Source organism: Suricata suricatta, chromosome 11, assembly GCF_006229205.1.
Source record: "Suricata suricatta isolate VVHF042 chromosome 11, meerkat_22Aug2017_6uvM2_HiC, whole genome shotgun sequence".
In the NCBI taxonomy this organism is placed as follows: Eukaryota; Metazoa; Chordata; class Mammalia; order Carnivora; family Herpestidae; genus Suricata; species Suricata suricatta.
In genome coordinates this window covers 75,013,955-75,036,764 of record NC_043710.1, presented here as the reverse complement: position 1 = coordinate 75,036,764, position 22,810 = coordinate 75,013,955, and the positions used below count along the sequence as shown (strand labels likewise).

The window sequence follows — 22,810 nt, the reverse complement described above, 5'->3', positions numbered from 1 at the left end:
ATATTGGCTGAAGGCTCCTGGGTCTATACTTCAAGACAGAGAAATGTAATTTCTTAAAACATTAGAGGGGAAAATACCCATATATGTTAGAGTGATAATTTATGACTTGTTTTTAATACTTATCAGTGTTTATGCCATTTATGAATATAACAAAATTAAATATAGGCAGTTTTCAATTTATCAAGGGATTATGCTCTAGAGTTGCTATAGATTGATTCTTACAGTCTAAAAATATGTTTTCTCATTAAAGCAATAACCCATATGATGAATAATCAACACTACTCTATGGCCTCAGGCTGTAATTAGGCTAGTATTCCCAAATTCATCCTCCTTCCGCCTCTGTAAGAACCACTACTCATAGTCAACGTATCACAATTTGGGAGAAACATTTTCTAATTCCAATTTCATACTCAAGTGACAACCACAATCAGTGGCCTATGCAATTTTACATTTTTGAAGAGAACAGTTTTATCTGGAAGACTCACTTCCTTATCTGCCATTTGGTCTGAGAGATGTATCTGTAACATCTCAAAATAGAATAGTTTCCTCTCCAACTACATGGCTGAAGCTGTTGAAGACAATCATGGTCTTTTTTCTTCTCATAAATCCCTATACTTCTCTAAATTTATTTTGAGACTGCAGCTCCCAAAAGAGATATTATAAAAAGTAGAGGGATAGACTGGCAGTGGTCCATTGTATTCCAGACCTATAATGTTAACACACTAAGAAAGTTACACACAAAGAGAAAGGAATAACCTTCAGATTTGTAAATACTGACGTTTATATTATTTTCCCAGTTCTATCACATGTTCAGAGTTGCAGAGAACAAAGTATAGACAGAGGAGTACATCTCAGCCTTATGGTGTCTTGCTAGATAAATACTTGCTAGAATACTGGAAATTAGATTAAAAATGAACATTAACTTAGTCTCCACCTAGCAATTACAGAGAATAATTCTATCAGCATAGTGCAGAGTTTGCCCAAGAACAGTCTACAGGCATTTATGTTAAATATTAAATCCTAGAACTTTCCTTTTTTTGTAGAATAAGTGAAAAGTACCAGTGAAATCATATTGTGGCACGAGGGAAAGGTAACATTGCCCTGTAAAGACTTAGAGGAAGAAAATGTCTGTGAAAAATGTTTCATTAAAGGAAACAGAAGGAAATTGTATTAAGCATTGCCTTGCAATCTGTGAAAAACAAACAGGAACTCATAAAGAGAGAAGGAACACTTTGAGATGAAATGGAGCTCACTATGATAAGGATAAGTTGCCAGAAAATTAAAAATATAAAGTCAGAAGTAAAATCTATATTGAAAGATGTAAAAATCAGAATTAACAGTACAGAGAAGTCTCACCAATGATACATAGGTTAACCTGAGAAGTTCTTCTAGCATAGAGAAAATGAAAACAGTTCTGAGGGAGAAGATAATATATAAAGAAATAGAAATGATCCTATATCACAACTTTCTGGGGGGCAAATACAGAATACATGGAAATCTAAAGAAAGAAAATTCTATAACTTTAGTCGGGTATGTAAAAAAAGATTTGAATGTGCTAAAAGATAGCATGTTTTTGGATGGAAGGACATGGGAATATGAATTCAAAAGTGTGATAGGAGAAAATAGAGTTGAGTTGCTGGACACACCCATTTATGCAAATCAAGGAGGCTCACATCCTAATAAGTTAATAAAAATAGACTTGCAAATAGATATAGGAAGGAAATAACTTTTCTAATTACAAGAGTGAAGAAAGGTTAGCTAGCCATCATTTTTAGGATCATAAAAATTGTTTAATATATCAATTGGTTCCCTTACTATATCAAAAAAGAAAAAAATCATGTAATTTTAATCGATTCTAGAAAGTATTTCATAAAATTCAATGCCATCTAATTTAAAAGCAAAAGAACAAGTATCAAAAAATAGTAATATTAGCATATGCCCTTTACACAACAAAGAATATTTTATACTAAAAGAATATATATTTATAATGAAGCACTAGAGATACTCTCTTGAAAGAACAAAATAAAAATGTCTACTTTCTTCTAGATGCTTTGAACAATGTACTAAGAGAAAGTTATACAACTTTTGAAAAGGAAAGGGGATTATTTGAACATAATCTGATTTTACCTATACAGATAAGCTATAAGTTTCTGACGTATTTAACCAGGGATAAGAAAGTTAAGAGAAAAGATATGAATACATTGAGAGCAGGAGTAGATACAGCATATATCTCCATAGTTTTCTTATGTTCTTTTTTGCCTATTGAGGGGGATCTGTTAGAGTAGAAAAAGAACCCAATTTCTTGCTCTGCCCCTGCTTTCTTACAGCAGGGTTATATGCTTACATTTTAGAAGAAAGCACACCAATAGTCTGTACGCTTCTTCCTAAGGAATATTTATAAACATTTTCTCGTTTCTTGAAATAAGCTTAGCACTAGCAAGACCACATCCTTCTCAGGGTTGGAAGAGAAAGCAGAGTCACTGCCCAGAAATTCCCAAATAGTATCTTCCTCTATCCAGCTCTCTGATGTGCCAGGAAGCTCATTTTCCACAAATATCTAAGAATCTATTGGGAATTTGCAAAAATCTCAGAAATATGACAAGATTCACAATGAATATGTAAAATTTAGTAGTTTACTTGTATGCTGTCAATAATTATTTAGAAGATATAATGATAGACAATTCCATTTATAGTAGAAATTTAAAAAAAGTTCCTATGCCTAATCTTAAGAAGAAAAGCATGACGTTATAGGTCATCGATTGCAAAGAAATAGCAAAGAAAACATGAAAGAAAGGAGAGACATACCATGTTTCTGGAAAGCAATAAATAGTACAAAAAATTATTTCTTCTGAAGTTAACTTTTTGATTATTAAAAAAAATTTAATGTTTATTTTTGAGAGAGAGAGAGAGAGTCAGAGTGTGAGCAGGGGAGGGGCAGAGAGACAGGGAGACACAGAATCTGAAGCAGGCTCCAGGCTTTGAGCTGTCAGCACAGAGCCTGACATAGGGCTCAAACTCACAGACCGTGAAATCACGATCTGAGCCGAAGTCGAACACTCAACTGACTGAACCACCCAGGCGCCCCTTAACTTTTTGATTTAACTTTGAAAAACAGTGCTAAAGTTCACTTGGGGAAAATATATGAGAATAAATAAAATTAGACAACAAACAAAATTAGAAGGACTTTCCCCACCAGATATAAAAGTTACCATAAAATTTCAGTAAGTAAAGCAGTGTAGGGCTGGCATGAGAGTGACAGCCAGATCATTAAGAAAGGTACACAGTGCTGAAACAAGATCCTAGCATATATTTGAAATTAATATATGATAAAGGGTGCATGGGAGATCAGCAGAATGATTAGATTATACTACAATTAAGTATGGGAAAATTAACTACCCCAAGATTAAATACCTTGGAAAAATCAAGTTATGCATAAACACAAATATTATTGGTTTTCTCCTATATCCTTTTGTACTTTTTTGAAAAAAAATCATAGAAGAAAGTTTTAAATGATATTCCTAGGATATTCCATAGAAGTTCATCCAAAATAGGGATTAAAGCACTGAAAAATCAAAAACAAAACTCTGGAGGAGGTCTGAGCTCTAGTCCTGATTCTTCCTCTATCTAGTTTTGTGACCTCAGGTATGAAATTGCATCATTGCATCATTTTAAAAATTTGTAAATGAGATTTGAATTATTTCCTTCAATTTCCCATCCAAATCTAAAATTCTATTTTCTGAACTATAATATTATCAAACCTAACTACCATGCAGAACAACGTCTACCTAGGGGATAATCTGGAGTCCAGACTGCTTGGGTTCCAGCCCTGGTTTCAATAGGGATTTTTAGGGAAATTTTTCATCCTCTTTGTATTTATTTCCTTTAACAAAAATAAACGAAAGGTATTGATAGTACCTCATAGGCTTGTATTGAGAAATAAAACAATGCATCTAAGCGTATAGAACTATGCCTGCCATTTACTTGCTCAATAAAATCTTTTTTTCCAACTGAGATGCCAGGAGCATAATTCCTCCACCTCCCATATATTCCCTCAAACAGAATGAAATTGAGGCCTTCCTGACTCCTTTGAAAGAGATTCTAATGTCCATTGGTAGAACTCTCGAGGTGACTGATTCTCTGCCCTTTCCTTTACTCTCAATTCTAAAGAAACACCATCAGGGTCTTTAAAATAGAACAGCAGTTTTCTAAACTCTACAGCAATTGAGGAACATTAGGCATTAGTACATTCAAACATTGATAAATTCAGTGGGATAAAAAATTATATTTCAGTTTTCGATAGTTCAACTTGGGAGCACAGGGTATGAATTTGATGTTTCTTTTCTCAACATGTCTGTTAATATTCCCAGAACATTTTCCCCATTAAAAGATTGGAAAATGTGAGAATTTAAATGCATTTTGACATTCACAAATTAAATTATGTACCAACACTATATTATATCCAGAGGTTGATGAAAGTCTAGACAAAATTGAATGTGATTAAAGTATTATTTCATTTTACAATTGTGTTCTACTGATTTTTTAAAAAATATTCATTGATGGCTGTGATTATTCTTTTGTATTTATAACTGATCATAGGCCCTCTAAAGTCTAACAGTTCTGGTGTAAATTATCTGCTATAGTCATTTAATTTTACTACTGCTTTATTTTGACCACTTCACTACTATAATAACATGATCTCTTAAAAAAATTTTTTTAATGTTTATTTATTTTTGAAAGAGAGAGACAGAGTGCAAGCAGGGAAGGGGCAGAAAGAGAGGGAGACACAGAATCCAAAGCAGGACCCAGGCTCTGAGATGTCAGCACAGAGCCAAATGCTGCACTTGAACTCAAGAACCATGAGATCATGACCTGAGCTGAAGTAGGATGCTTAATCGACTGAGCCACCTAGGTGCCCATAACATGTTTTCTTAAAAAAGAATGCATACTAAAAAATTTTCCTGAAGTCCAGGAAAAGAGTTATACAGCCCTTTTAGTAGCTAAAATATGTTAAAAATTTCTCCATTTTAAATCTTATTTTCACTTCATTTCAACTGAAAACAAGTCAAAATTCAGTCATGAAAGAGGAATGATTTGGGGCTTTTTTCACAATATATCTCTTAATATTTTCTGAACACCCTTAATAAGTTTGGAAAGTGAGGATTATTTTAAATAACAACTTGAAATTTTGGATTAGAAGCCAGTAAATCTGGAAAATGGAGATTTGCTCAGTGACTAGACAAGTCAGCAAGGCAGCTATAAAATTAGGATGACTACGTGATATCTCCTATTTATAGTATTAATTTCTTAGAGAAAGGAAACTGTTTTATTCAGGGAGTTGTTTTATCTGTTATATTCTAATATGTATTTAAAATTAATTTCAGATTCTTTTAGTGACCACTATACTCACTTTGAAAGAGTTGTGAAGGCTCTTCTGATCAATGCTTTAGATGAATCTTTTCTGGGAACACTGTATGGTAAGTTAACATGAATGGAACTATTAGTGATTTTTTTTCCTTTTCCAATTTCTAAAACCCTACTAACATAACAATATAATATAATATATAATATATAAATTTAAGCAAAACCAAGAGACCATATTCTTTAAAAAAGTTTTTTTTTAATGTTTATTTTTCAAGAGACAGAGACCGTGAGCAGGGAAGGGGCAGTGAGAGAGGGAGACACAGAATCTGAAGCAGGCTCCAGGCTCTGTGCTGACAGCTCAGATGCAGGGCTCAAACTCACAAACCGTGGGGCTGGAACTCATGAACCATGAGATTATGACCTGAGCTGAAGTCAGACACTTAACCGACTGAGCCACCCAGGTGCCCCCAAAGACCCTATTCTTAAGGCCCTCCAATTGCTCCCTTTAGGATCAACTTACTACACCAGAAGCCCATTCACTTCAAAAACTTGCTACTGTCCATTATTTGTGAAATGTGTAAAGTACAAAAGAAATATATGATGTTCCCCTGCCCTTAGAGAGCTCACAGTGAATGTGAGGATATGACATAGACTCAAAACAATAGAGTAGTTCAACACCCATGTGTTGTCCCAGACTCTCTAAACTTGAATTTCACCAGAAGTTACATGCTGTTTTATGCTTTTGTACCTTTGCTCATACTGTTCTCTCTTAAAATATAATCTGTTTCTACCCTAGATTTTCCAGGTGAGTAAAATCATTTTCACTCCCTCATTTGTGCTACCAGTGTCCTGGTGGTTCTGATGCATATATACTTTTCATACTGTATTGAAAATGTATTTTTGCCTTTCTTCCTTCTAAGAGTACAAGAATAACCGTGCCTTTAGATATACATTTATCTCTTGCATCTACCACATAATTTGGCAGTTAATAAAGACTATATAATATGTTGTTTTGAATATCTACCTAATTGCCAAACTGAAAGTTCATTCACAGTGTATTGAACAAATATTTAAGGGGCAGGCATTTATTTGAGGGCTGGGGATATGGCAAGGACTATGACATATAAGATTTCTGCCCTCAGTTGCTTAAAATCTAGTAGGAGAGACAGACAATTGAATGAGTAAACAAATATACAACACAGTTTCAACTAGTGATTAGTTCTTGAAAAAAACATAAAGTAGGTTATGCAGATTGAGTGATAAAGGAAAGGAAAGTGTCTATTAGATTAGGTAAAGAAAGTGTCTCAAGAGGTGACTTTTTTTTTTTGAGAGAGAAAGGCGGGGGTGGGGGGTGGGGTGCAAGTGAGCCAGAGGCAGAGAGAGAGAGTGTGAGAGAGAGAGAGAATCCCAGGAAGGGCAGAGGCAGAAAGAGAGGAAGAGGGGAGAGAGAGAAAGAAGCAGGGCTCACCCAAAGTGGGGCTTGAGCTCATCCAATGTGGGCCTCAAACTCACAGACTGTTGAGATCATGACCTGAGCAGAAGTCAGATGCTTAACAAATGAGCCACCCATGTGCCCCAGGAGGTGACCTGTAAGCAGAAACCTGAATAAAGTCAGGGGGAAATAATGCATAGATCTAGCTGAAAGCAAACCCAGTGCAAAGATCCTTAGGTAAGAGTAAGTTTGATGTGATAGATGAGTGGCTAAAGAAGTGATATATATAGCCAATGGAATATTACCCAGCCATAAAAAAGAATGAAATTCTGCCATTTGCAACAATATGAATGGATCTAGAGGGTATAATGATAACTGAAATAAGTCAACCAGAGAAAGACAAATACTATATGATCTCATATGTAGGATTTAAGAAACAAAACAAATGAACAAAGAAAAAAAGGAACAAACAAAAACCACTCTTAACTACAGAGAAGAAACTGGTGGTTATCAGAGGGGAGATGGGTAGGAGGATGTATAAAATAGGCAATGAGGATTAAGAGTACATTTATCATGATGAGCACTGAGTAATGTATGGCATTGTTGAATCCCTGTGATGTACTCTGAACCTAATAAAATATTGTATGTTAATTTTACTGGGATTAAAATAAAAAAGAGCAAGTGTGATGTATTCAAGGAATAATTAGAAGGCCTCTGTGGTTCTTTCCTTTCCCTAATATTCTGATGGAATTTTTTTCATTAATTTTTTAAATTTAAAATACCTTTCTAAAACTATAGGAAGAAATCCTCAAGTATTCAATTATTTAAATATTTCCTAATAAGGTTTCTCAACCTTGATACCATTGGTAATTGGAGCTGGATAATTCATTGGTGTGGGGGGCTTAAAAAGTTAGATAGATTAGATAGATAGATAGATAGATAGATAGATGAATGATAGATATATCCTAAGGGCTACATGATTATTTTTTGTTGTTGTTATTGCTGTTCCTCTGAACAGATGGCACCAGACAAAAATCATATGCACAAGATATGTTGACATCTCTTCATTATTTGGATAACCGCTTTGTTCAGCCTCGTCTAGAGAGTCTAGCTTCTAGAAGTCGTTGGAAAGAGCTATATAAGGTATATAATTTTTTATTTGTTTTTGAATCTCTGGTTGGGGGTATGGGAGTGAGAGGCCTATTGGGATTTAAATATCCAGTCAGAATGAATAATCTTTTAAATTACTGACATTTTTTGGTTGAATAATCAGCCTGTCATCTCTTCCAAAGGCTACTATTGTTTTAATTATTGTAACACTTATTATATGTATCCAGTAATTAAGTAGTTCTAAATGATGAATAACTTTAGGACATCTCTAGGTTTCAGCCCATCTATTAAAATGAGCAGGTTATCTCGCAGGATGTTAATTGTTATTTCAGGAAAGAGAGTTCCATTGTTAAGAGAAACAGTGGGTTTAACGTAAACTTAACTGGAGGACTTTTCAAGGAGCATTAATGTGAGAATTTATACTGTAAATCTTCAAGATGGTGATGTAGCATGTAATACTTACCAAATTTGTGTTTTACTATGAGGCTCCTTTCCATGAGCTACCTTTTATCACCTCCTAGAATCATTGATTTCCATAACATAATTTGGGAAACACTGGCCTAGGTTGCCTTAATCCGTCTCCACCTTAAGATTTTGTAACTGTACTAATTTAGGGGAAGCATCCTTTTAATGTATAAGATTTATTGCATTTCATGTTATACCATAGATTTCTATTTTATGATCTCTAATAGTAGAGGCTATCCTATATGATTTACAACTTTTTTTTTTTAAATCTCCCTACTTCTAACATTCTATCTTTCAGTTTTAGGAAGAGGAAAAAAATGGCAAGATAACAGAAATCCAAATTCCTAACAGTCCTTTTAGAACTTAAATTATTAGCTACTCTACCTCATTTATGTCAGGAGATTTGACTTCATCCAAGGCCTGGTCAGTCTTGAATTACCTGAAAAATTAGCCACAGATGGTTTAGGTTTAAGGGACAATTATGGGATTACAGATAGAGAAGACTTCAGTGTGGTAGATGGCTGAGTTTAGGGCCACTATATATATCTTTTTGACTTTGGGTGAGTTTTTAACCTCTCTACTCTCTTCCTCAGATACAGAAAATATTTACCTACTTTTAAAGGAATATTTACTTACTTGGAAGGTAAAATACATAGCACAGTTCTTAGAACATGGTATAAATATTGTTTTCTTTAATAGAAAAATAGCATATTATTTAGTGATCGTTTAACTTGAGCAAGTTATTTGCATGCAATGTAAAATATCTTATTTGATCTTCAGAGTAACCCATGAGGAAGGCGCTATTATTTCCTCCATTTTAAAGAAGAGAAAACTGTGACTCAGAAAAATTGAGTAACACAAGGTTACATAGCTAGTAATTAACTAGGCCACTGTTCAAACCTAAAAGTCATAGCTTTCTAGTATTTCTCTGACTCAAAATCCCATACCACTATGCTGTATTATGCTTTACTATACTATGGTATGTTATGCTGAATTTGGATAACCCAATGTTGAAGTAATAGCTCTAAGATACAAGGAAATATTAACTTAAAAATTTAAAGACATAGGTGATTCAGTATGATCTTGGTCAAAATTGCTAAATTATGCTGCCATAAATAAATAATATGACAGACCAACAATGAAAATCTTAATAGCTTAACCCAGCAAAGTTTATTTTTCGGTTATGTGTCACGTGTAAATCAACAGGCATGTTCATACATATTGTTGCCCCTCACAAAGCCAGTCTCATAGGGCTTTCATCTCAAATGTGCTTCAGTGAGGACCACAGAAGCAAGAAGGGAAGGTGGTTAGCCACCTGTTCACTCTGAATGTCAGCCTGTACATGACATGTGTCACAAAGGGCCACGAAATATGAGAAATATTAAAAGCAAACAAAATGCAATGTTGTGAAGCATAGAGTGTTAAAAAGGAAACTATTAATATACTGGATATTTAATTACTCTCAGGCTGATAAAGAATATGAATGTGGATTAGTAATCTTGCTAATATATTCACTGTATGTAGTTCAAATATTATGGTAAATTTTAATCTACACTACTAATTATAACAGCAGTACCTAGCACAGGCCTAGAGTGTGAGCAAAAATATACAACCACAAGTACTTTCACAGCTTAATAAAGCTTATTTACAAATGCCAAATATTTCCTCAGTTTGTTAACTCATTGCTAATTCAGCTATTAGGCTGTCCATATTCTTACCAGCTACCTAGCAGTCCTACTCCCCAACTTGTTCGTTTTCATAGTACTTTATTTAGTAAGTAGCCATAGGGCACTTAAATTATTTCTAGAGGCACCTGGGTGGGTCAGTCGATTATGCATCTGACTTTAGCTCAGGTCATGATCTCGTGGTTTGTGGATTCGAGCCCATCATTGGGCTCTATACTGACAGCTCAGAGCCTGGAGCCTGCTTTGGATTCTGTGTCTCCCTCTCTGACCCTGCCCCACTCATGCTTGCTCTCTCTCTCCCTCTCTCTCCCTCAAAAATAAATAAACTTAAAAAAAGAAAATTTTAAATTATTTCTAGAATTTTTGTGGGAAATATGCTATAATTTACACAATGGAGACTGAACGTGACCTGTTTTTCTCAATTTTCAACTAACCTAAATGAATTCATCTTCTTATTATAGTGTCCTGAATTTTTGCTGCTTAGTCTTTTCTATTTTTAAGTATAATACCTCATACCTAACTAGAGATGAGAGGAGAAAAGTAAATTAATATCTGCAAAGAATACTACTTAATAGTAACTCACAAATAGGAAGGAAATGAAACTAATTTTTTCCTAGTCTGGTTTCTTTCCATTTAATAGCCTAAATTATAAATTCATTTTTTTATTTAAAAATATCTTGTCAAATATCTACTGTATATTCTGCATTAAATTAAGAAATACCAGTGTGGTTTACTCTTACACCCTAACCATTTATTGTGATTCCTAATGTTGGTTTTAATTGGTTAGGTTCTTTTTATGTATATTTTGTTGCTTTTTTCCAATCTCGTAAAGCTTCATTACATTTTTTCATTGTTTTCAGGAACGGGTGGAAAATTATTCTAATGTGAGCATCCACATGAAGAAGGCTGAAGACTGCTCCTGCCAGGCTTGTGGACTGCATCGCCGCTGTCGATACTCGGTGCATTTGTCAGGGAAGCTGTATAACACCAGGACCATGGAAACAGATGATTTCATGTCACATGATAAACAGGTATTTCCCCCTCTCTCGTTTTGTTTTCAGTATTTAGAAATTTTCAATACATAAGCTTGCACAAATAACCCTGTTATTTTTACAAATGGAGAAAGCACAAGGAGAAGTACAAGGAAAGAAGGCATCATTTTTTAAAGTAAAGAATTTCTTATGTGACAGGTTTATAAATGTGAAAATATTAATGATGAGAGCTTCCTGTGGTGAGTCTGTATATCCATGAAGGGTGTGTGTTTGGGGAGGCCCTTCAAGTTGCCTCTGAGTGCTGCTGGTTAGTCATTATGATAGAAATATACTATTAATCCAAATTATTCTACTAGATTAGGTAGTATGATTCCTCAGTACTGTTGGCGATAATTGAGTAGATCCAATATGGGTTGCAATCATTTGGCAAATTACTACAAAAACATTTTTTTCTCAAACACAGTCAATATGTAAATCTTATTGTTTAAAAACTGATCTGTGACTTTTTATGAGGTAAGACACATAGAATCCTAATGAAAGCGATTTGATACTTTAAGGATCATGCTCTGTTGTGTAGATCAAAACTAGAGCTGTACTTTCACTGTCTTGCCCGTCTACAGCCAATCCTAGGAAGGGCAGTGAGGTAGAAAACCATTTTTGGAGTTCTGATATTCCTGTGAAAGAGTAAAGATTCTGTATAAAATAGTTATTCAAATATGTAAAAACTGAAAGAGATCTCATAAAATAAAAACAAATTAATACACCAGTCATACAATGGAAAAAAAGAAAAAAATCAAAGTTAACAATTAGAACATGATTATTCTCCATCTAAAGGCATACAATAAAATGTACCTTAAGATGCCAGTTGATAGCTCTCAAAGGAGCAAAGTATTTTTAAATCAGATGATAAAATGCAGCTCTGTCATGGTTGCATTGAAACTAGGTTTCATGGCCAGTAAGATTCCTAGAAAGAAAAAGGATGTGATTTATCTTTTTAGAATACTGGATAGCTACAGATAGCCAAAGTTGTAACACTATACGTATTCAGTGCCCATATGTTTATGCTGGGCAGAGTCATCCAGTATAAAAGCAGATGACACAATCATGAAGCTCATTGAAGCATTAGTTATAATTCCAAAAAAATAATGGAAATAATTCAAGTAAAATATTACAGTAGTGATTTAATAAGTTATGTATGTCATACCATTTTGTGATAGACTATAATACAAGCACTAAAATAATATTTTTGAAGGTTGTGAAATCATGCTAGGTGAAAGTGAAATAGTGAGCAGTGTACACACTACCCTTGCAGCTGTGTAAAAATGTGTGTACACTTGTGTGCTTAGCTGTATGCATACTCGAAACTCGTTATTGTGTAGCTTTAGATAATGTAATTAAAATTCTTTTTTAATGTTTATTTTTGAGAAGAAGAGAGAGGGGAAAAGAGAGAAAAATAGGAGAGAGGGAGAGAGAAAAGAAAAGGGAAGAGAAGAAAGAGAGAGAGAAGGAGAGAGAATGTGAATGGGGGAGGAGCAGAAAGAAAAGGAGACACGGAATCTGAAGCAGGCGCCAGGCTCTGAGCTGTCAGCACAGAGCCCAACACAGGGCTTGAATTCATTAACTGTGAGATCATGACCTGAGCCAAAGTCGGATGCTTAACCTACTAAGCCACTGAGGCACCCCTGTAATTAAAATTCTTTAATACTAAAATTTTCAGTAATTTTTTTCTTTAAATGGAAGAATCACCTATTAAAATCTATTTTATAGTCTACTGAACTACAGTAGCAGTGCATGTATGGAAAGGAAGGGAAAGGAAAGGGACAGGAAAGAAGAAAATAATAAACTTGTTTTTCATCTAAGCCACTAAAGAGACTATGCCACCCCCATACCCACCCTTAGGTTATTTTGAAAACCAATTCTCCATTTTGTGTTTTTGCCCATAGTTACATAAAATTTAGACTGCTTGGGGTTAACTAGGGTCCTCTTTTAAGGTGCAAACAATGAAGAATACATTAATGAATGTATTTAATAAAACTTTACTCCTTACTTACCCAAGATTAGCTTCTTTGAAAGACAGGATGCTTTGATGGAGAGTGGTATTGGTGGGAGAGAGTAATTTTAGTTATAGTAGTCTTGGATAGGGTACTGAGTCAAGAGGCCTTGGACCACCAGATTGTGGTGAAGTCTGGGGGCATAGATGAAAAGGAAATCACTTGGAGGAAAGGATCTGAGAGGCAGTTGGGAGGACTGAAAATAATCTTGAATTCATTTGAGTTTTCCCAGAATCTGTCCAGACTCCTAAAGATGCTCAAGATCCAATGGAAGACGCAGGGAATTTGAAATAAGCATCAATGCATAACATGTCCATGAAAAAAACAGGCCAAGAGGAAATAGAATCCTTTGGCTCAGCCTATTGCGCTAAATGTTTCTAGAAACCTAGAAACAAAAGAGAAACTTCTTCCCACTCTTCCTCTTTTCTTGAGGATCTTTTTTCTTCTTTCTCCATACTTCCACTTCCACAAGGACCTGGCTCCTCTGGAAATGAAGGAGGACCTAGAGAAATACCTCAAAAAGCTCCCTATAACTAGCTGGATATTACAAATGTGCACAACGCATATTTCTCTGTATCCTTGCCTTAGTTGGTTAACCAGTGTGTTTACACTTCTACATTTTGTATCTAATAAATTACAAATCAGATTCCTACTACTGCCTTGCAATTCACCATCTGCTCTTTTAGGAAAATTTGGTAACAGGTTTTGGCTCTGTTTCAAATTGTATCTTTGGATACATAGGATTCCTTAATTCACATTGATAACTGAGGTGAGTCAGTTAATTTCAGATAACTCGGTTTTATAGAACCAGGCTAACTAACCCTGAACAGTGCATTAGTAACCATTTACATGCCATTTAGCTTGTCTGCTTTGATAACAATCATCACAGAACTTATTTCTCTATCTCTGGCAATTTTTTAATATTGTCTTTCCTGTTAGAATAGCATCCTTCGTATCCAGAAATGCAATTAGATAATTAAAAGTAATCTCTAAATCCGTTTCTCTACATTTAAGGTCACTGTTGTTACAGCATAGTTTTGTTTTAGAACTTCACATAAACGGAATCCTCCAGTGTAAGCTGTGTGCACTGCACAGAGAAACTCGTCAGGTATAAGAGGCTGTAACGATACACCAAAACCAGGTGGGGTGAAGCCTCCTCGTATTATTACAGCTGTTACATACAGTTACTCTTTTCTGTGAACCCTACGAACAGTGGTTTAGGATCTTCCACAGAAAATGTGATCATATTTTATGATCACGTAGTATGAGAATATTCTAAAGGTAATTTGGGGTTTATTGATCTACATCAGTGTATGTAGCTGCGAAGAAGGTAGGAATTTGAAATGGAAGGAAGTAAACTATAATGTTAAATATTTTCAGTGGATATTTTTGTTTCATACAGATAAAAGACTTTTAAATAAGGATGTTTAAATAAATACCTCTCCTTCCCTCTTGCCCTGACTTAAAATTTTTATGCACATAATTCCTCAGTTTTATGGAAATATAAAATACAGTATGATGAGAAGTTTTAAAAAATTATATTATTTTTCTTCTATATTTTATCCAGAATGGGCATAGGAGACCTCACCCACACAATCTACTTTGGTGACAGAAATGGAGAGACAGAGGGCACCTCTAGTGGCCACTGCAACTATTGCGGTATCTTTTTTGCCCAAAGTGAAAAAGGAAATATTGGCCAGGTAGTTGTGATGGTTGATATGACTGGTTTGATGATAATGTTGAGAAGATTACTGAGAAAAATAAGCAAGCAATGGACAGATCATACATGATCGTTTCTCTTTTTTAAAAGTTATTTATTTTGAGAGAGAGACCAAAGCAGTGCAGAGGCAGAGAGAGGGGGGGAGAGGATCCCCAATGTGGGCCTCAAACTCATGAACCTGAGATCATGATGAACCAGAATCAAGAGTCAGATGCTTAACTGACTGAGCCACCCAGGCACGCCTGTGATTATTTCTAATAATCTGAAAATCGGAAAGGTTTTCATAGAACTTGAACAGAAATCTGAACATGGTTTTCTTGAACTTTTGAGGATTTTAAGAGAGATTGTAAGATGTGCATCAAACCTACTGCTGATTATATTTAACTTGTATTCAGTTTTGCCAAAATATTCTTCATTTTATTACTATTTTTTTGCCAATATACTCACATTATTTTTTGAACTAATCACCTATGTGTTCCCTTACAGTGTGGCTTCAGAAAAACACTACAGTTCTTTGTTGGATACAATACAAGTTACATCAATCAATATTGTAACTACACCACTTGTACTAAACTCATGAAAGCATAACCCATTAGCAAATGTAGGCACAGAGACAAAATCATAATTTAACAAGGAATTTGTCTCTTTCCTCTGGTTACTTCATGAACATGAGATTGATCATGTTATGTTTTTAGTTTCAATGTTCAGTTTGTAGTTTTCCTACTTTAGTTTTCAGTGTGTATAACAGTACATATTCCAAACATTCTGAAAGAGAAATGTTCTGTTGGTTGATTTCACAAGAAGAATATTCTTAATCACAGAATACTGGAAGTTCATATAAATATAGAAATTAAATTCTTATAGTTTGCTAACAGTAAAACATTAATGTGTTACATCCACATCAGAGTCACTAATTAAGGAAACAAATAGGACTAAACACAAAGTTTTTCCTTAACAAAATGCTTCAGAGCAAATTATTTAGTGAAAAACTACCAATTGGTTTGAGAATTTGTTTCAGTTGTACATGTTGCTTATACGCTAGAACATTAGCCTAATTCAGGTATTTCTAATTCAGTAACTGTGTCCATGTGGTCCATTTTCTTGTTTTTAGGTGTGCCTGTTCTCCTGCCTTAACAAGCCATTTTTCTCTTCAAACTTGGCCAGACTTTCCTAAGTCTTTAGGAAACAGAGCTAGCCTAGAGACATCACCTAGAGGACCCCTTCCTCTCTGGATTGGGTTAATTGTCCCTCCTTTGTACCTTGGTAGCATCTCTTGTGCAGCATTTTGACATGTTGTTTTGTAATTGAACACACCTCCGGTGCTTAGCCTAATACTTGAAGAAACAGCAGATTTTCAGTTTTTCTCAACTAAGTTGTATAATACGAGAAGGTAAATGAATCGTTGTACAACTATTTTGAAAATTAATAATGTGTTTATTAGATTTTGCTGTTAAAGAAAATCTCAAAACTAGAAAGGCTGTATAATCATTACTGTGTGTCTGACTTTGTATGTCAGATAATAATGTTTATTTCTTGATTTAGGTGTTTACTGTTGGCAGAATTTGTGCTAATCGTACCAGAATTTACCACAAACTGAAACATTTTAAATTCAAGCTATACCAGGAATGCTGCTCCATTGCAAAGACAGAAGAAGTTGAGGATGAACAGGTTAAAGAAACAGTGGAGAGAATTTTCAATCAGTCAAAAGAAAGTGGCTGGATTAAGGAGGTAAGGTGAATCTAGAAGAATCATCTCATTTATAGATTCTGGAGCCTAATTATGATCAGCAAAAGGATACAAATGATTAGAAGACGTGAAATTTAAAAGAGAATCTCTCCTTTTCCCCCTGTCTTTGTATTTTCTCTTCTTCTACCCATTCCTTTCATGCTTATCATTGTCCAACCCTGAATAGGTGCCCTGATGTTCTAAGCGTTCCTTCAGCTCATCAGATAAATTGAAATCAGCGATAATACTGTCCTGTAATGAAGGACCTCTGTCCTTTTCACTTTTACATATGTTATGATATCCCTTACATATATATTAAGTCCCTGTATTTTCTTTGACAAAGTATAGGACTCACCTCTGCTTGTCTGCTTCCTATTCTTTAGAACAGTTCTTGTGACCCGAGAGTGAAGAAGCACCTGGTGCCAATCTGAGGAAAGGATCTCGGCTGCCAGTTCTAATACCACCCACATCCTCTTCTTGAGGACATGGGCTGAGCAGTGAGCACTGTAACTGAAGATCAAGGGGAATGCAGGGGTTTCAGGCCACGGCACTGACTTTGATTCCCCCAAATCCTGTTGATCACTAAATTTGATATCAGGCATAAAGTGGGGGTTTTGAAGAGTGCACTGGATTCCCGAAGATCTGCTGGCAGCTCAGAAGCTCTGGTCTGCTCACAGAGCTTTTAGACTTGTTTATGGTACTTGGAAAGAATGCGAATATGATTACAGTCTTCTAAACCAAGTCTAGTTACGTGAATGTATATGAGAAAACATAGAGCAGATTTTCGGGCAACTCAGATCACAGTATATTTAATCTTTAAAAAAGAAAAAAAAGCCGGACTTGAGATCTGTTGCCTGGGTTATTTATATCATAGGGGAATTTATAAAAGAGGAAAATAAAAAAGAAGAGTGAATAAACTTATGAGCAAAGGGAAAGCAAAGAGAACAAACAGGAACTTGTTAGGGCACGTCCTGTTCTGCAGAGGTGTCCCAGTCTGGAGCATGACATCGAGTGGTTTCCCTTCTGAAGATGATCTTCCCACCAGAGCCACCACCCGTGACCTCTGCCCGTCCCCCGCATCTCGACCCTTCCGCAGTCTTTTCTCTCATGTTACTCTCCTCAGGTTTTTATCTTTTACTTTGCTTCAGCTCCTCTCCCAGTGCTCTCCTTCCTGTCCTCCTCTTTGCTTTTCTGTTTGCCTTAGGGAGAAGCCACCACTTAGCCACAAGTCCCATCTTCATTTTCCGTGATGACCTGAAATCCTTACCTGCTTTCACGGGTGCATTTAAGTGTTGCCAATGCTCTTGTGGAGTTGAAAAATCTTTTGGGACGCCACATATTTAAAAGAATTGTGTTCTAGGTGTAGAAAAATCACTGTGCCTATATTATATATGTTACATATAATAATAGTATATGTGGGGAAGAACATTAAACTTCTTACAGAAAAAAAAAAAACCCAAAAGCATTTCCAGATCATGTACCTTAGAGAAAGCTTAACAAGGTTTCTACTAACAGAAGGGACCTGGAATAAGAAAAAAAATTCTTGGGAAGAGAAAACCCAAGAACAACACTTAGCATTGGGCATTTAAGGTATTTCAAGATCATGCATGTTTGGGACAACATGCACATTTTGTTTTTCACATAAAATACTACAGCACTTCATTTTCCTTGAGATCCCTTCTTCTTTAAAATCATTTGTGCACACGATTTCTCAAAAGATTTCCTGGAAACTATATCAGAGCTGATATAAACCCATATGCGGTGTTTTGTGCTGTGATTACATGTCAGAGTTTCCCAAGCACGCTGATGTTCCTCGGCACCACCCACCTACCCCAGGGAGCATGCATGCCCCACGTGGGCACACTGATGTGCTCATGATGCACGCCTTTCTCTTTGGCTGCACGCTCATGGCCCCGCTACCCACACCCTTTCCAGTGCCAGGGCTCAGCCCTACTTGAATGGCCAGATCTGTGGCCCGTTAGCTCTTCCCTCCCAATGGTTATAGCAGCCCCTTTTTACCCCACACAAATGACTTGGTCTTGTCTTTCTTCCCAGCTTGCATTGCACACCTTGCTTTTCCCTAACCTGCCCCTTCCTCCTCCACACATTTTTCTTCCTCTACCTCAGGATATCCTAGCATTTCTTCCCAAAGACCTGCCAACTAGACTGACATCCTGTTCCTTCTCCTACCTGTTGATGTAAGATGATCTGTTGTTAACCTACCGTGACATTAAAGGGTAGGAGGAACGTGAGGATTAAGGAACACATGAATGGGGAGTTGCTGGGTGCCTCAGTTAAGCGTCTAACTCTTGATCTTGAGGCTCAGGTCTTGCTCTCGTGGTTTTATTTTCAAGCCCCACTTCAGGCTCTGTGCTGCATGTGAAGCCTACTTAAAAAAAGAAAAGAAAAGAATATATGATAAGAAAATTATAATAAAACCAAAATATCTGATAAATATAATAAAAAATGATTGCCTCATTCTAAATTACACTTGAAGAACATACTGTCATACTCCACTGGCAAAATTCTAACAAATGTTTCTCACTAAGAAGAAAGTGCATGTGATGATGGGGTTTCCAGAGAAGTGAAGATAGGGTTGTTGGGATGGGGTAGTGAAAACAGGAATATCGGGAAGTGGAGAAAATATGTCAATTGTACTATCAAGTCTCAGTTTTATAGATATTTGTAAAGTTTAAATGTATTACGTAAAGATTGTGACATAAGAAAGAATTTCAAATAATTATTCGATATTTTATGTTCTCTTCTCTTTCCCCCCTTTTAAACTTTTTTCCTTTCCTTTTTTTTTTTTTTTTACACTCCTTAAACTGGTGTTTCTCAAGCCATGGCCCTAACTACTTGTGTCAGAATCACCTAGATTCTGTAGGAAATGTGTAGTTCCTGGCCTCACTGCAGACCTATTGAATGAGAATCCTTGAGGGTGTTAAATACCCAGTATTTGACAATAATTTGTTCTTAAGCAAATTAAAGATTGAGGGCTGCTGGTTAAAGGTACTTATTGCAGGGCACCTAGGTAGCTCAGTCAGTTGAGCATCCAAATTTGGCTCAAGTCATGATCTGTTAGTTTGAGCCTCGCATGGGGCTCACTGCTGTCAGCGTGGAGCCAGCTTTGGATACTCTGTTCCCTCTCTCTCTCTCTGCCAGTCAGTCCCTGCTCATGCTTTCTCAAAAATAAATAAACCTTAAAAAAAAAAAGAAAAGGTACGTGTTGCTCCACATTCTGTTCTCAGCCCCTATAAGCTCACTGCCTTGGCAAACCCATTCCTTTCTTCACTGCTATTTCTGAGCAAAATACCCTAACCTCCTTCTCTTATGTCCTGACCTCTTTCTCACACTCTCTTCCCATAAGTCACATGTTTTAATCAGTAGGTTCACCTGGAACTCGAAGTTAACATAATAAGACCCAAGCCCTCCAAATTTTTAGTAAGAAAGAATGATGGAGCCAGAATGGTGGAGAGAATTCCCGGGCAATACTAACTGCCTTCTGAGTTTCACTTACCCCCCCCCCCCACCTTTAAATGTCAGGAATAGCATACTATGATGGCTAAAACATTTCCAGCAGTAGAATTTGGAGGCAACTTACTTTATTTCTCTGCGTTGCCTCTTCACTAAAATAGGAATTAAAACAACAAAAATAGAGTTTTGATCATGGATATTAAAAGATCAACACATTTTAATCATTTAGTATTGGACCTAACAATTAGTAAATGATCAATTAATGTTAACTATTATTAGGAATAAAAGCAAGGAGAGGTTTTCCTTCCTTTTCTTAGTATGGCTGGGATTGCAATTCTCCAAAAAAAAAAATTTAGTAAGAGAAAAAATATATAAAGATAATACAAAAAGCATAAAAACAATCAAAATTTTAACGTATAGGTTTCTAATTCTAGAATACCTTACTCGTGTTTAACAGAACCTGTCTGAATACTAGGTCAAGAGAATCCCTAAGTAGTCCAAAGGTTATCCCCCCATTCTGTTATTTTCTTCATTCTTTCCAGAGAAGGTGATCCAGCCAGAGGTCTTTGGGGGGGAAAGGGGTTCATAGCCCTGTCCAGAAGGAAAGCACACTCCTTTATCTTTCTATAGGTTCCTACCACCACAAAAGTCAGGCCATCGGGATCCTCTCTCTCTTCATTGGGAGTAGAACAAGAATTCATAAGTAAAGATACCATTGGGTCAGTTAATTCTCCTCAGCTGAAGTCAGCATTTTGCACTCTATCGATTGTGAGATTTCTAAATCATCCTGACCCCTCTCTTATCTTCTCCTACCCAGGGTCTTAGCTTTTCATCTTCATTTCTGTCACTTGAAATTGGGACCCCATTACCTAACTTATTACAATAGACTCATAACTAATTGCTAAAGTGTTCCAGAATGGCTGTTTTACCATTTTTCTTAAAACACACCTCAGACCATTTCAATCTCCTGCCTTATATCCTTTAGTAGGATCACATTGCCTGTCACATTATTGCTAAACTCCTTCACCTTGCATTTCATACGTTTCATTCTCTGACCACAAACTCTGGTTCAGTCTTCTGTTCCCCTAAGGAACCTCAAATTATAGTTAAATCTCATAAATTCTTGTCTTCTCACTGTTATATGGACTGTTGTCTCCTATAGAAAACTCTTCTCAGCAAATCTTTGGCTACCGAACCCTTTTTCCCAGGACAGCTTATGTGATTCTCTTTCCTGATCACCTCAACTAGCCATGACTACTCTTCTGAGCCTTCAAAGCAGTGTCTATATACTTTGTCGTGGCATTGTGATTGGGGTGCTACCAGTGAACTCTGGTCGCGTTAGGATCAGGGAAAGTGATTATTTTTGTACCTAGACAGTCATTAGAAAGCATTCAGTATATGTTATGTGTTCAAAAAATTTCTGTTAAGTTACTGAAGTTTGTTATACTTCTATAAGTATGATAGTAGAAAAATTGTATTTTATAAGAACATTATGAGATTAGTAATAATGTCCAGTTTGGTCTCTTTCCCCACTCTTTATGAGTTAAAAATGCTTATTTGAAATTGTGTCCCTGTTTATAATGAGATTTTTGTTCATGATTATCATGAAATGAACGTGTTCCTATTTGTGTCTGTAGATTAAAAAGGCCTACCTTATCTTCTTTGCTTTGAGTAAAATAACTAGCTTTTTTATTGTGTACACAGAAATATGGTCAACTTCAAGAATATCTAAATTGGGCGGATTACTTTCAAGATGAGAAGTTTGACTGAATTGTAACACATTTCCTTCAGAGAAGATTTTATAAATTGCTGTAAATGTGAAGATCATGAGTCTTGTCTCTCTGTATCATGTGACATATTTATAAATTTTATGTGTATTTTCATGGCAAATATCTGGTTTAAAACATATGTTCATCTTAATATCCATGAAACGGCACTTTACAGTCGAATAAAAGGTTTATCTGCTGTACATAGAAAACATAAGCCTAATAATTTTTAAGTGTATTTTTAAAGTTATGAAACAATGCCTTTATATCAGATGATTATCACGTGAGTGAGCTGTTCATGTCCTGTCACCTTCGTAGACAAATACTGTATTTTAAAAATGAATTTAGATTAACATCTATGTGTATTTATTATTGAATCCCTGCCCAGATCTGTTTATTATCCTTTCTAGTATTAAATGATCTGCACTGATATATTTTTCACTGCTATCATTGTCTATATCGGTGGGCCATGGAAGAAACCCAATGTTTTATTCAGTTCAATCCCCTCACCTCAGAAGCAGAGTATCGTTTACCCATTCCAACGAGAGGAGTGTTTTTCACCTTTTCTAAAGTTTCCTTTAGAAATAGATCTCAGGCCACCAGTCTTTCAACCCTCACATTCAGGAGTAATTTCATGATGTGTTTTTTCATACTTCATAATGTTCTTTATATTTTTATTTGATTTTGTCTATATGTTAATGATTAAGATGTATTTTATTTGTTTTTATCCATAACTTTTCCTACATGTGTATTTCTGTTAGGATCCAAAGATCTCAGAGAGACAAATTCAGCCAAAAATAGTTTGAAAGCATATTTTGGCATCTGCATTGCTTTGCACATTTAAATTTTTTCATAATTATAATAAAGTAAAATGGTTTTATAGTGATCAAATGGACCCTGTCTATTCTGTATCTTTAATTCTTAAAAGTAGTGTCATAGTAGGATCTATGTTAATGTGAGTTTTAGATACTTGTATTGCCTGAACCTGGCTTCATTTATTATGTGGTTCATGCACGGAGTTCAGGGTAT

At 35.6% G+C, this 22,810-nt stretch overlaps 1 protein-coding gene across 4 annotated transcripts in view; it reads left to right on the top strand.

Annotated features, from left to right (window-relative positions):
* The window catches only part of CCDC82 (coiled-coil domain containing 82), a 32,204-nt gene extending 9,532 nt beyond the window's left edge, over positions 1 to 22,672 (top strand). For 2 of the 4 annotated variants that reach the window (XM_029956635.1, XM_029956636.1), the window contains 5 exons: positions 5,382 to 5,474; positions 7,812 to 7,936; positions 10,914 to 11,084; positions 16,359 to 16,544; positions 21,720 to 22,672. In XM_029956635.1, the coding sequence (XP_029812495.1) occupies positions 5,382 to 5,474; positions 7,812 to 7,936; positions 10,914 to 11,084; positions 16,359 to 16,544; positions 21,720 to 21,785 (641 nt within the window). In that variant the 3' untranslated portion in view covers positions 21,786 to 22,672. Of the gene's footprint in view, positions 1 to 5,381; positions 5,475 to 7,811; positions 7,937 to 10,913; positions 11,085 to 14,663; positions 14,913 to 16,358; positions 16,545 to 16,924; positions 17,283 to 21,719 lie in introns of those variants that run through there. The other 2 variants (XM_029956637.1, XM_029956638.1) reach the window with 2 other exon arrangements.
* Positions 22,673 to 22,810: the final 138 nt, after the last annotated feature.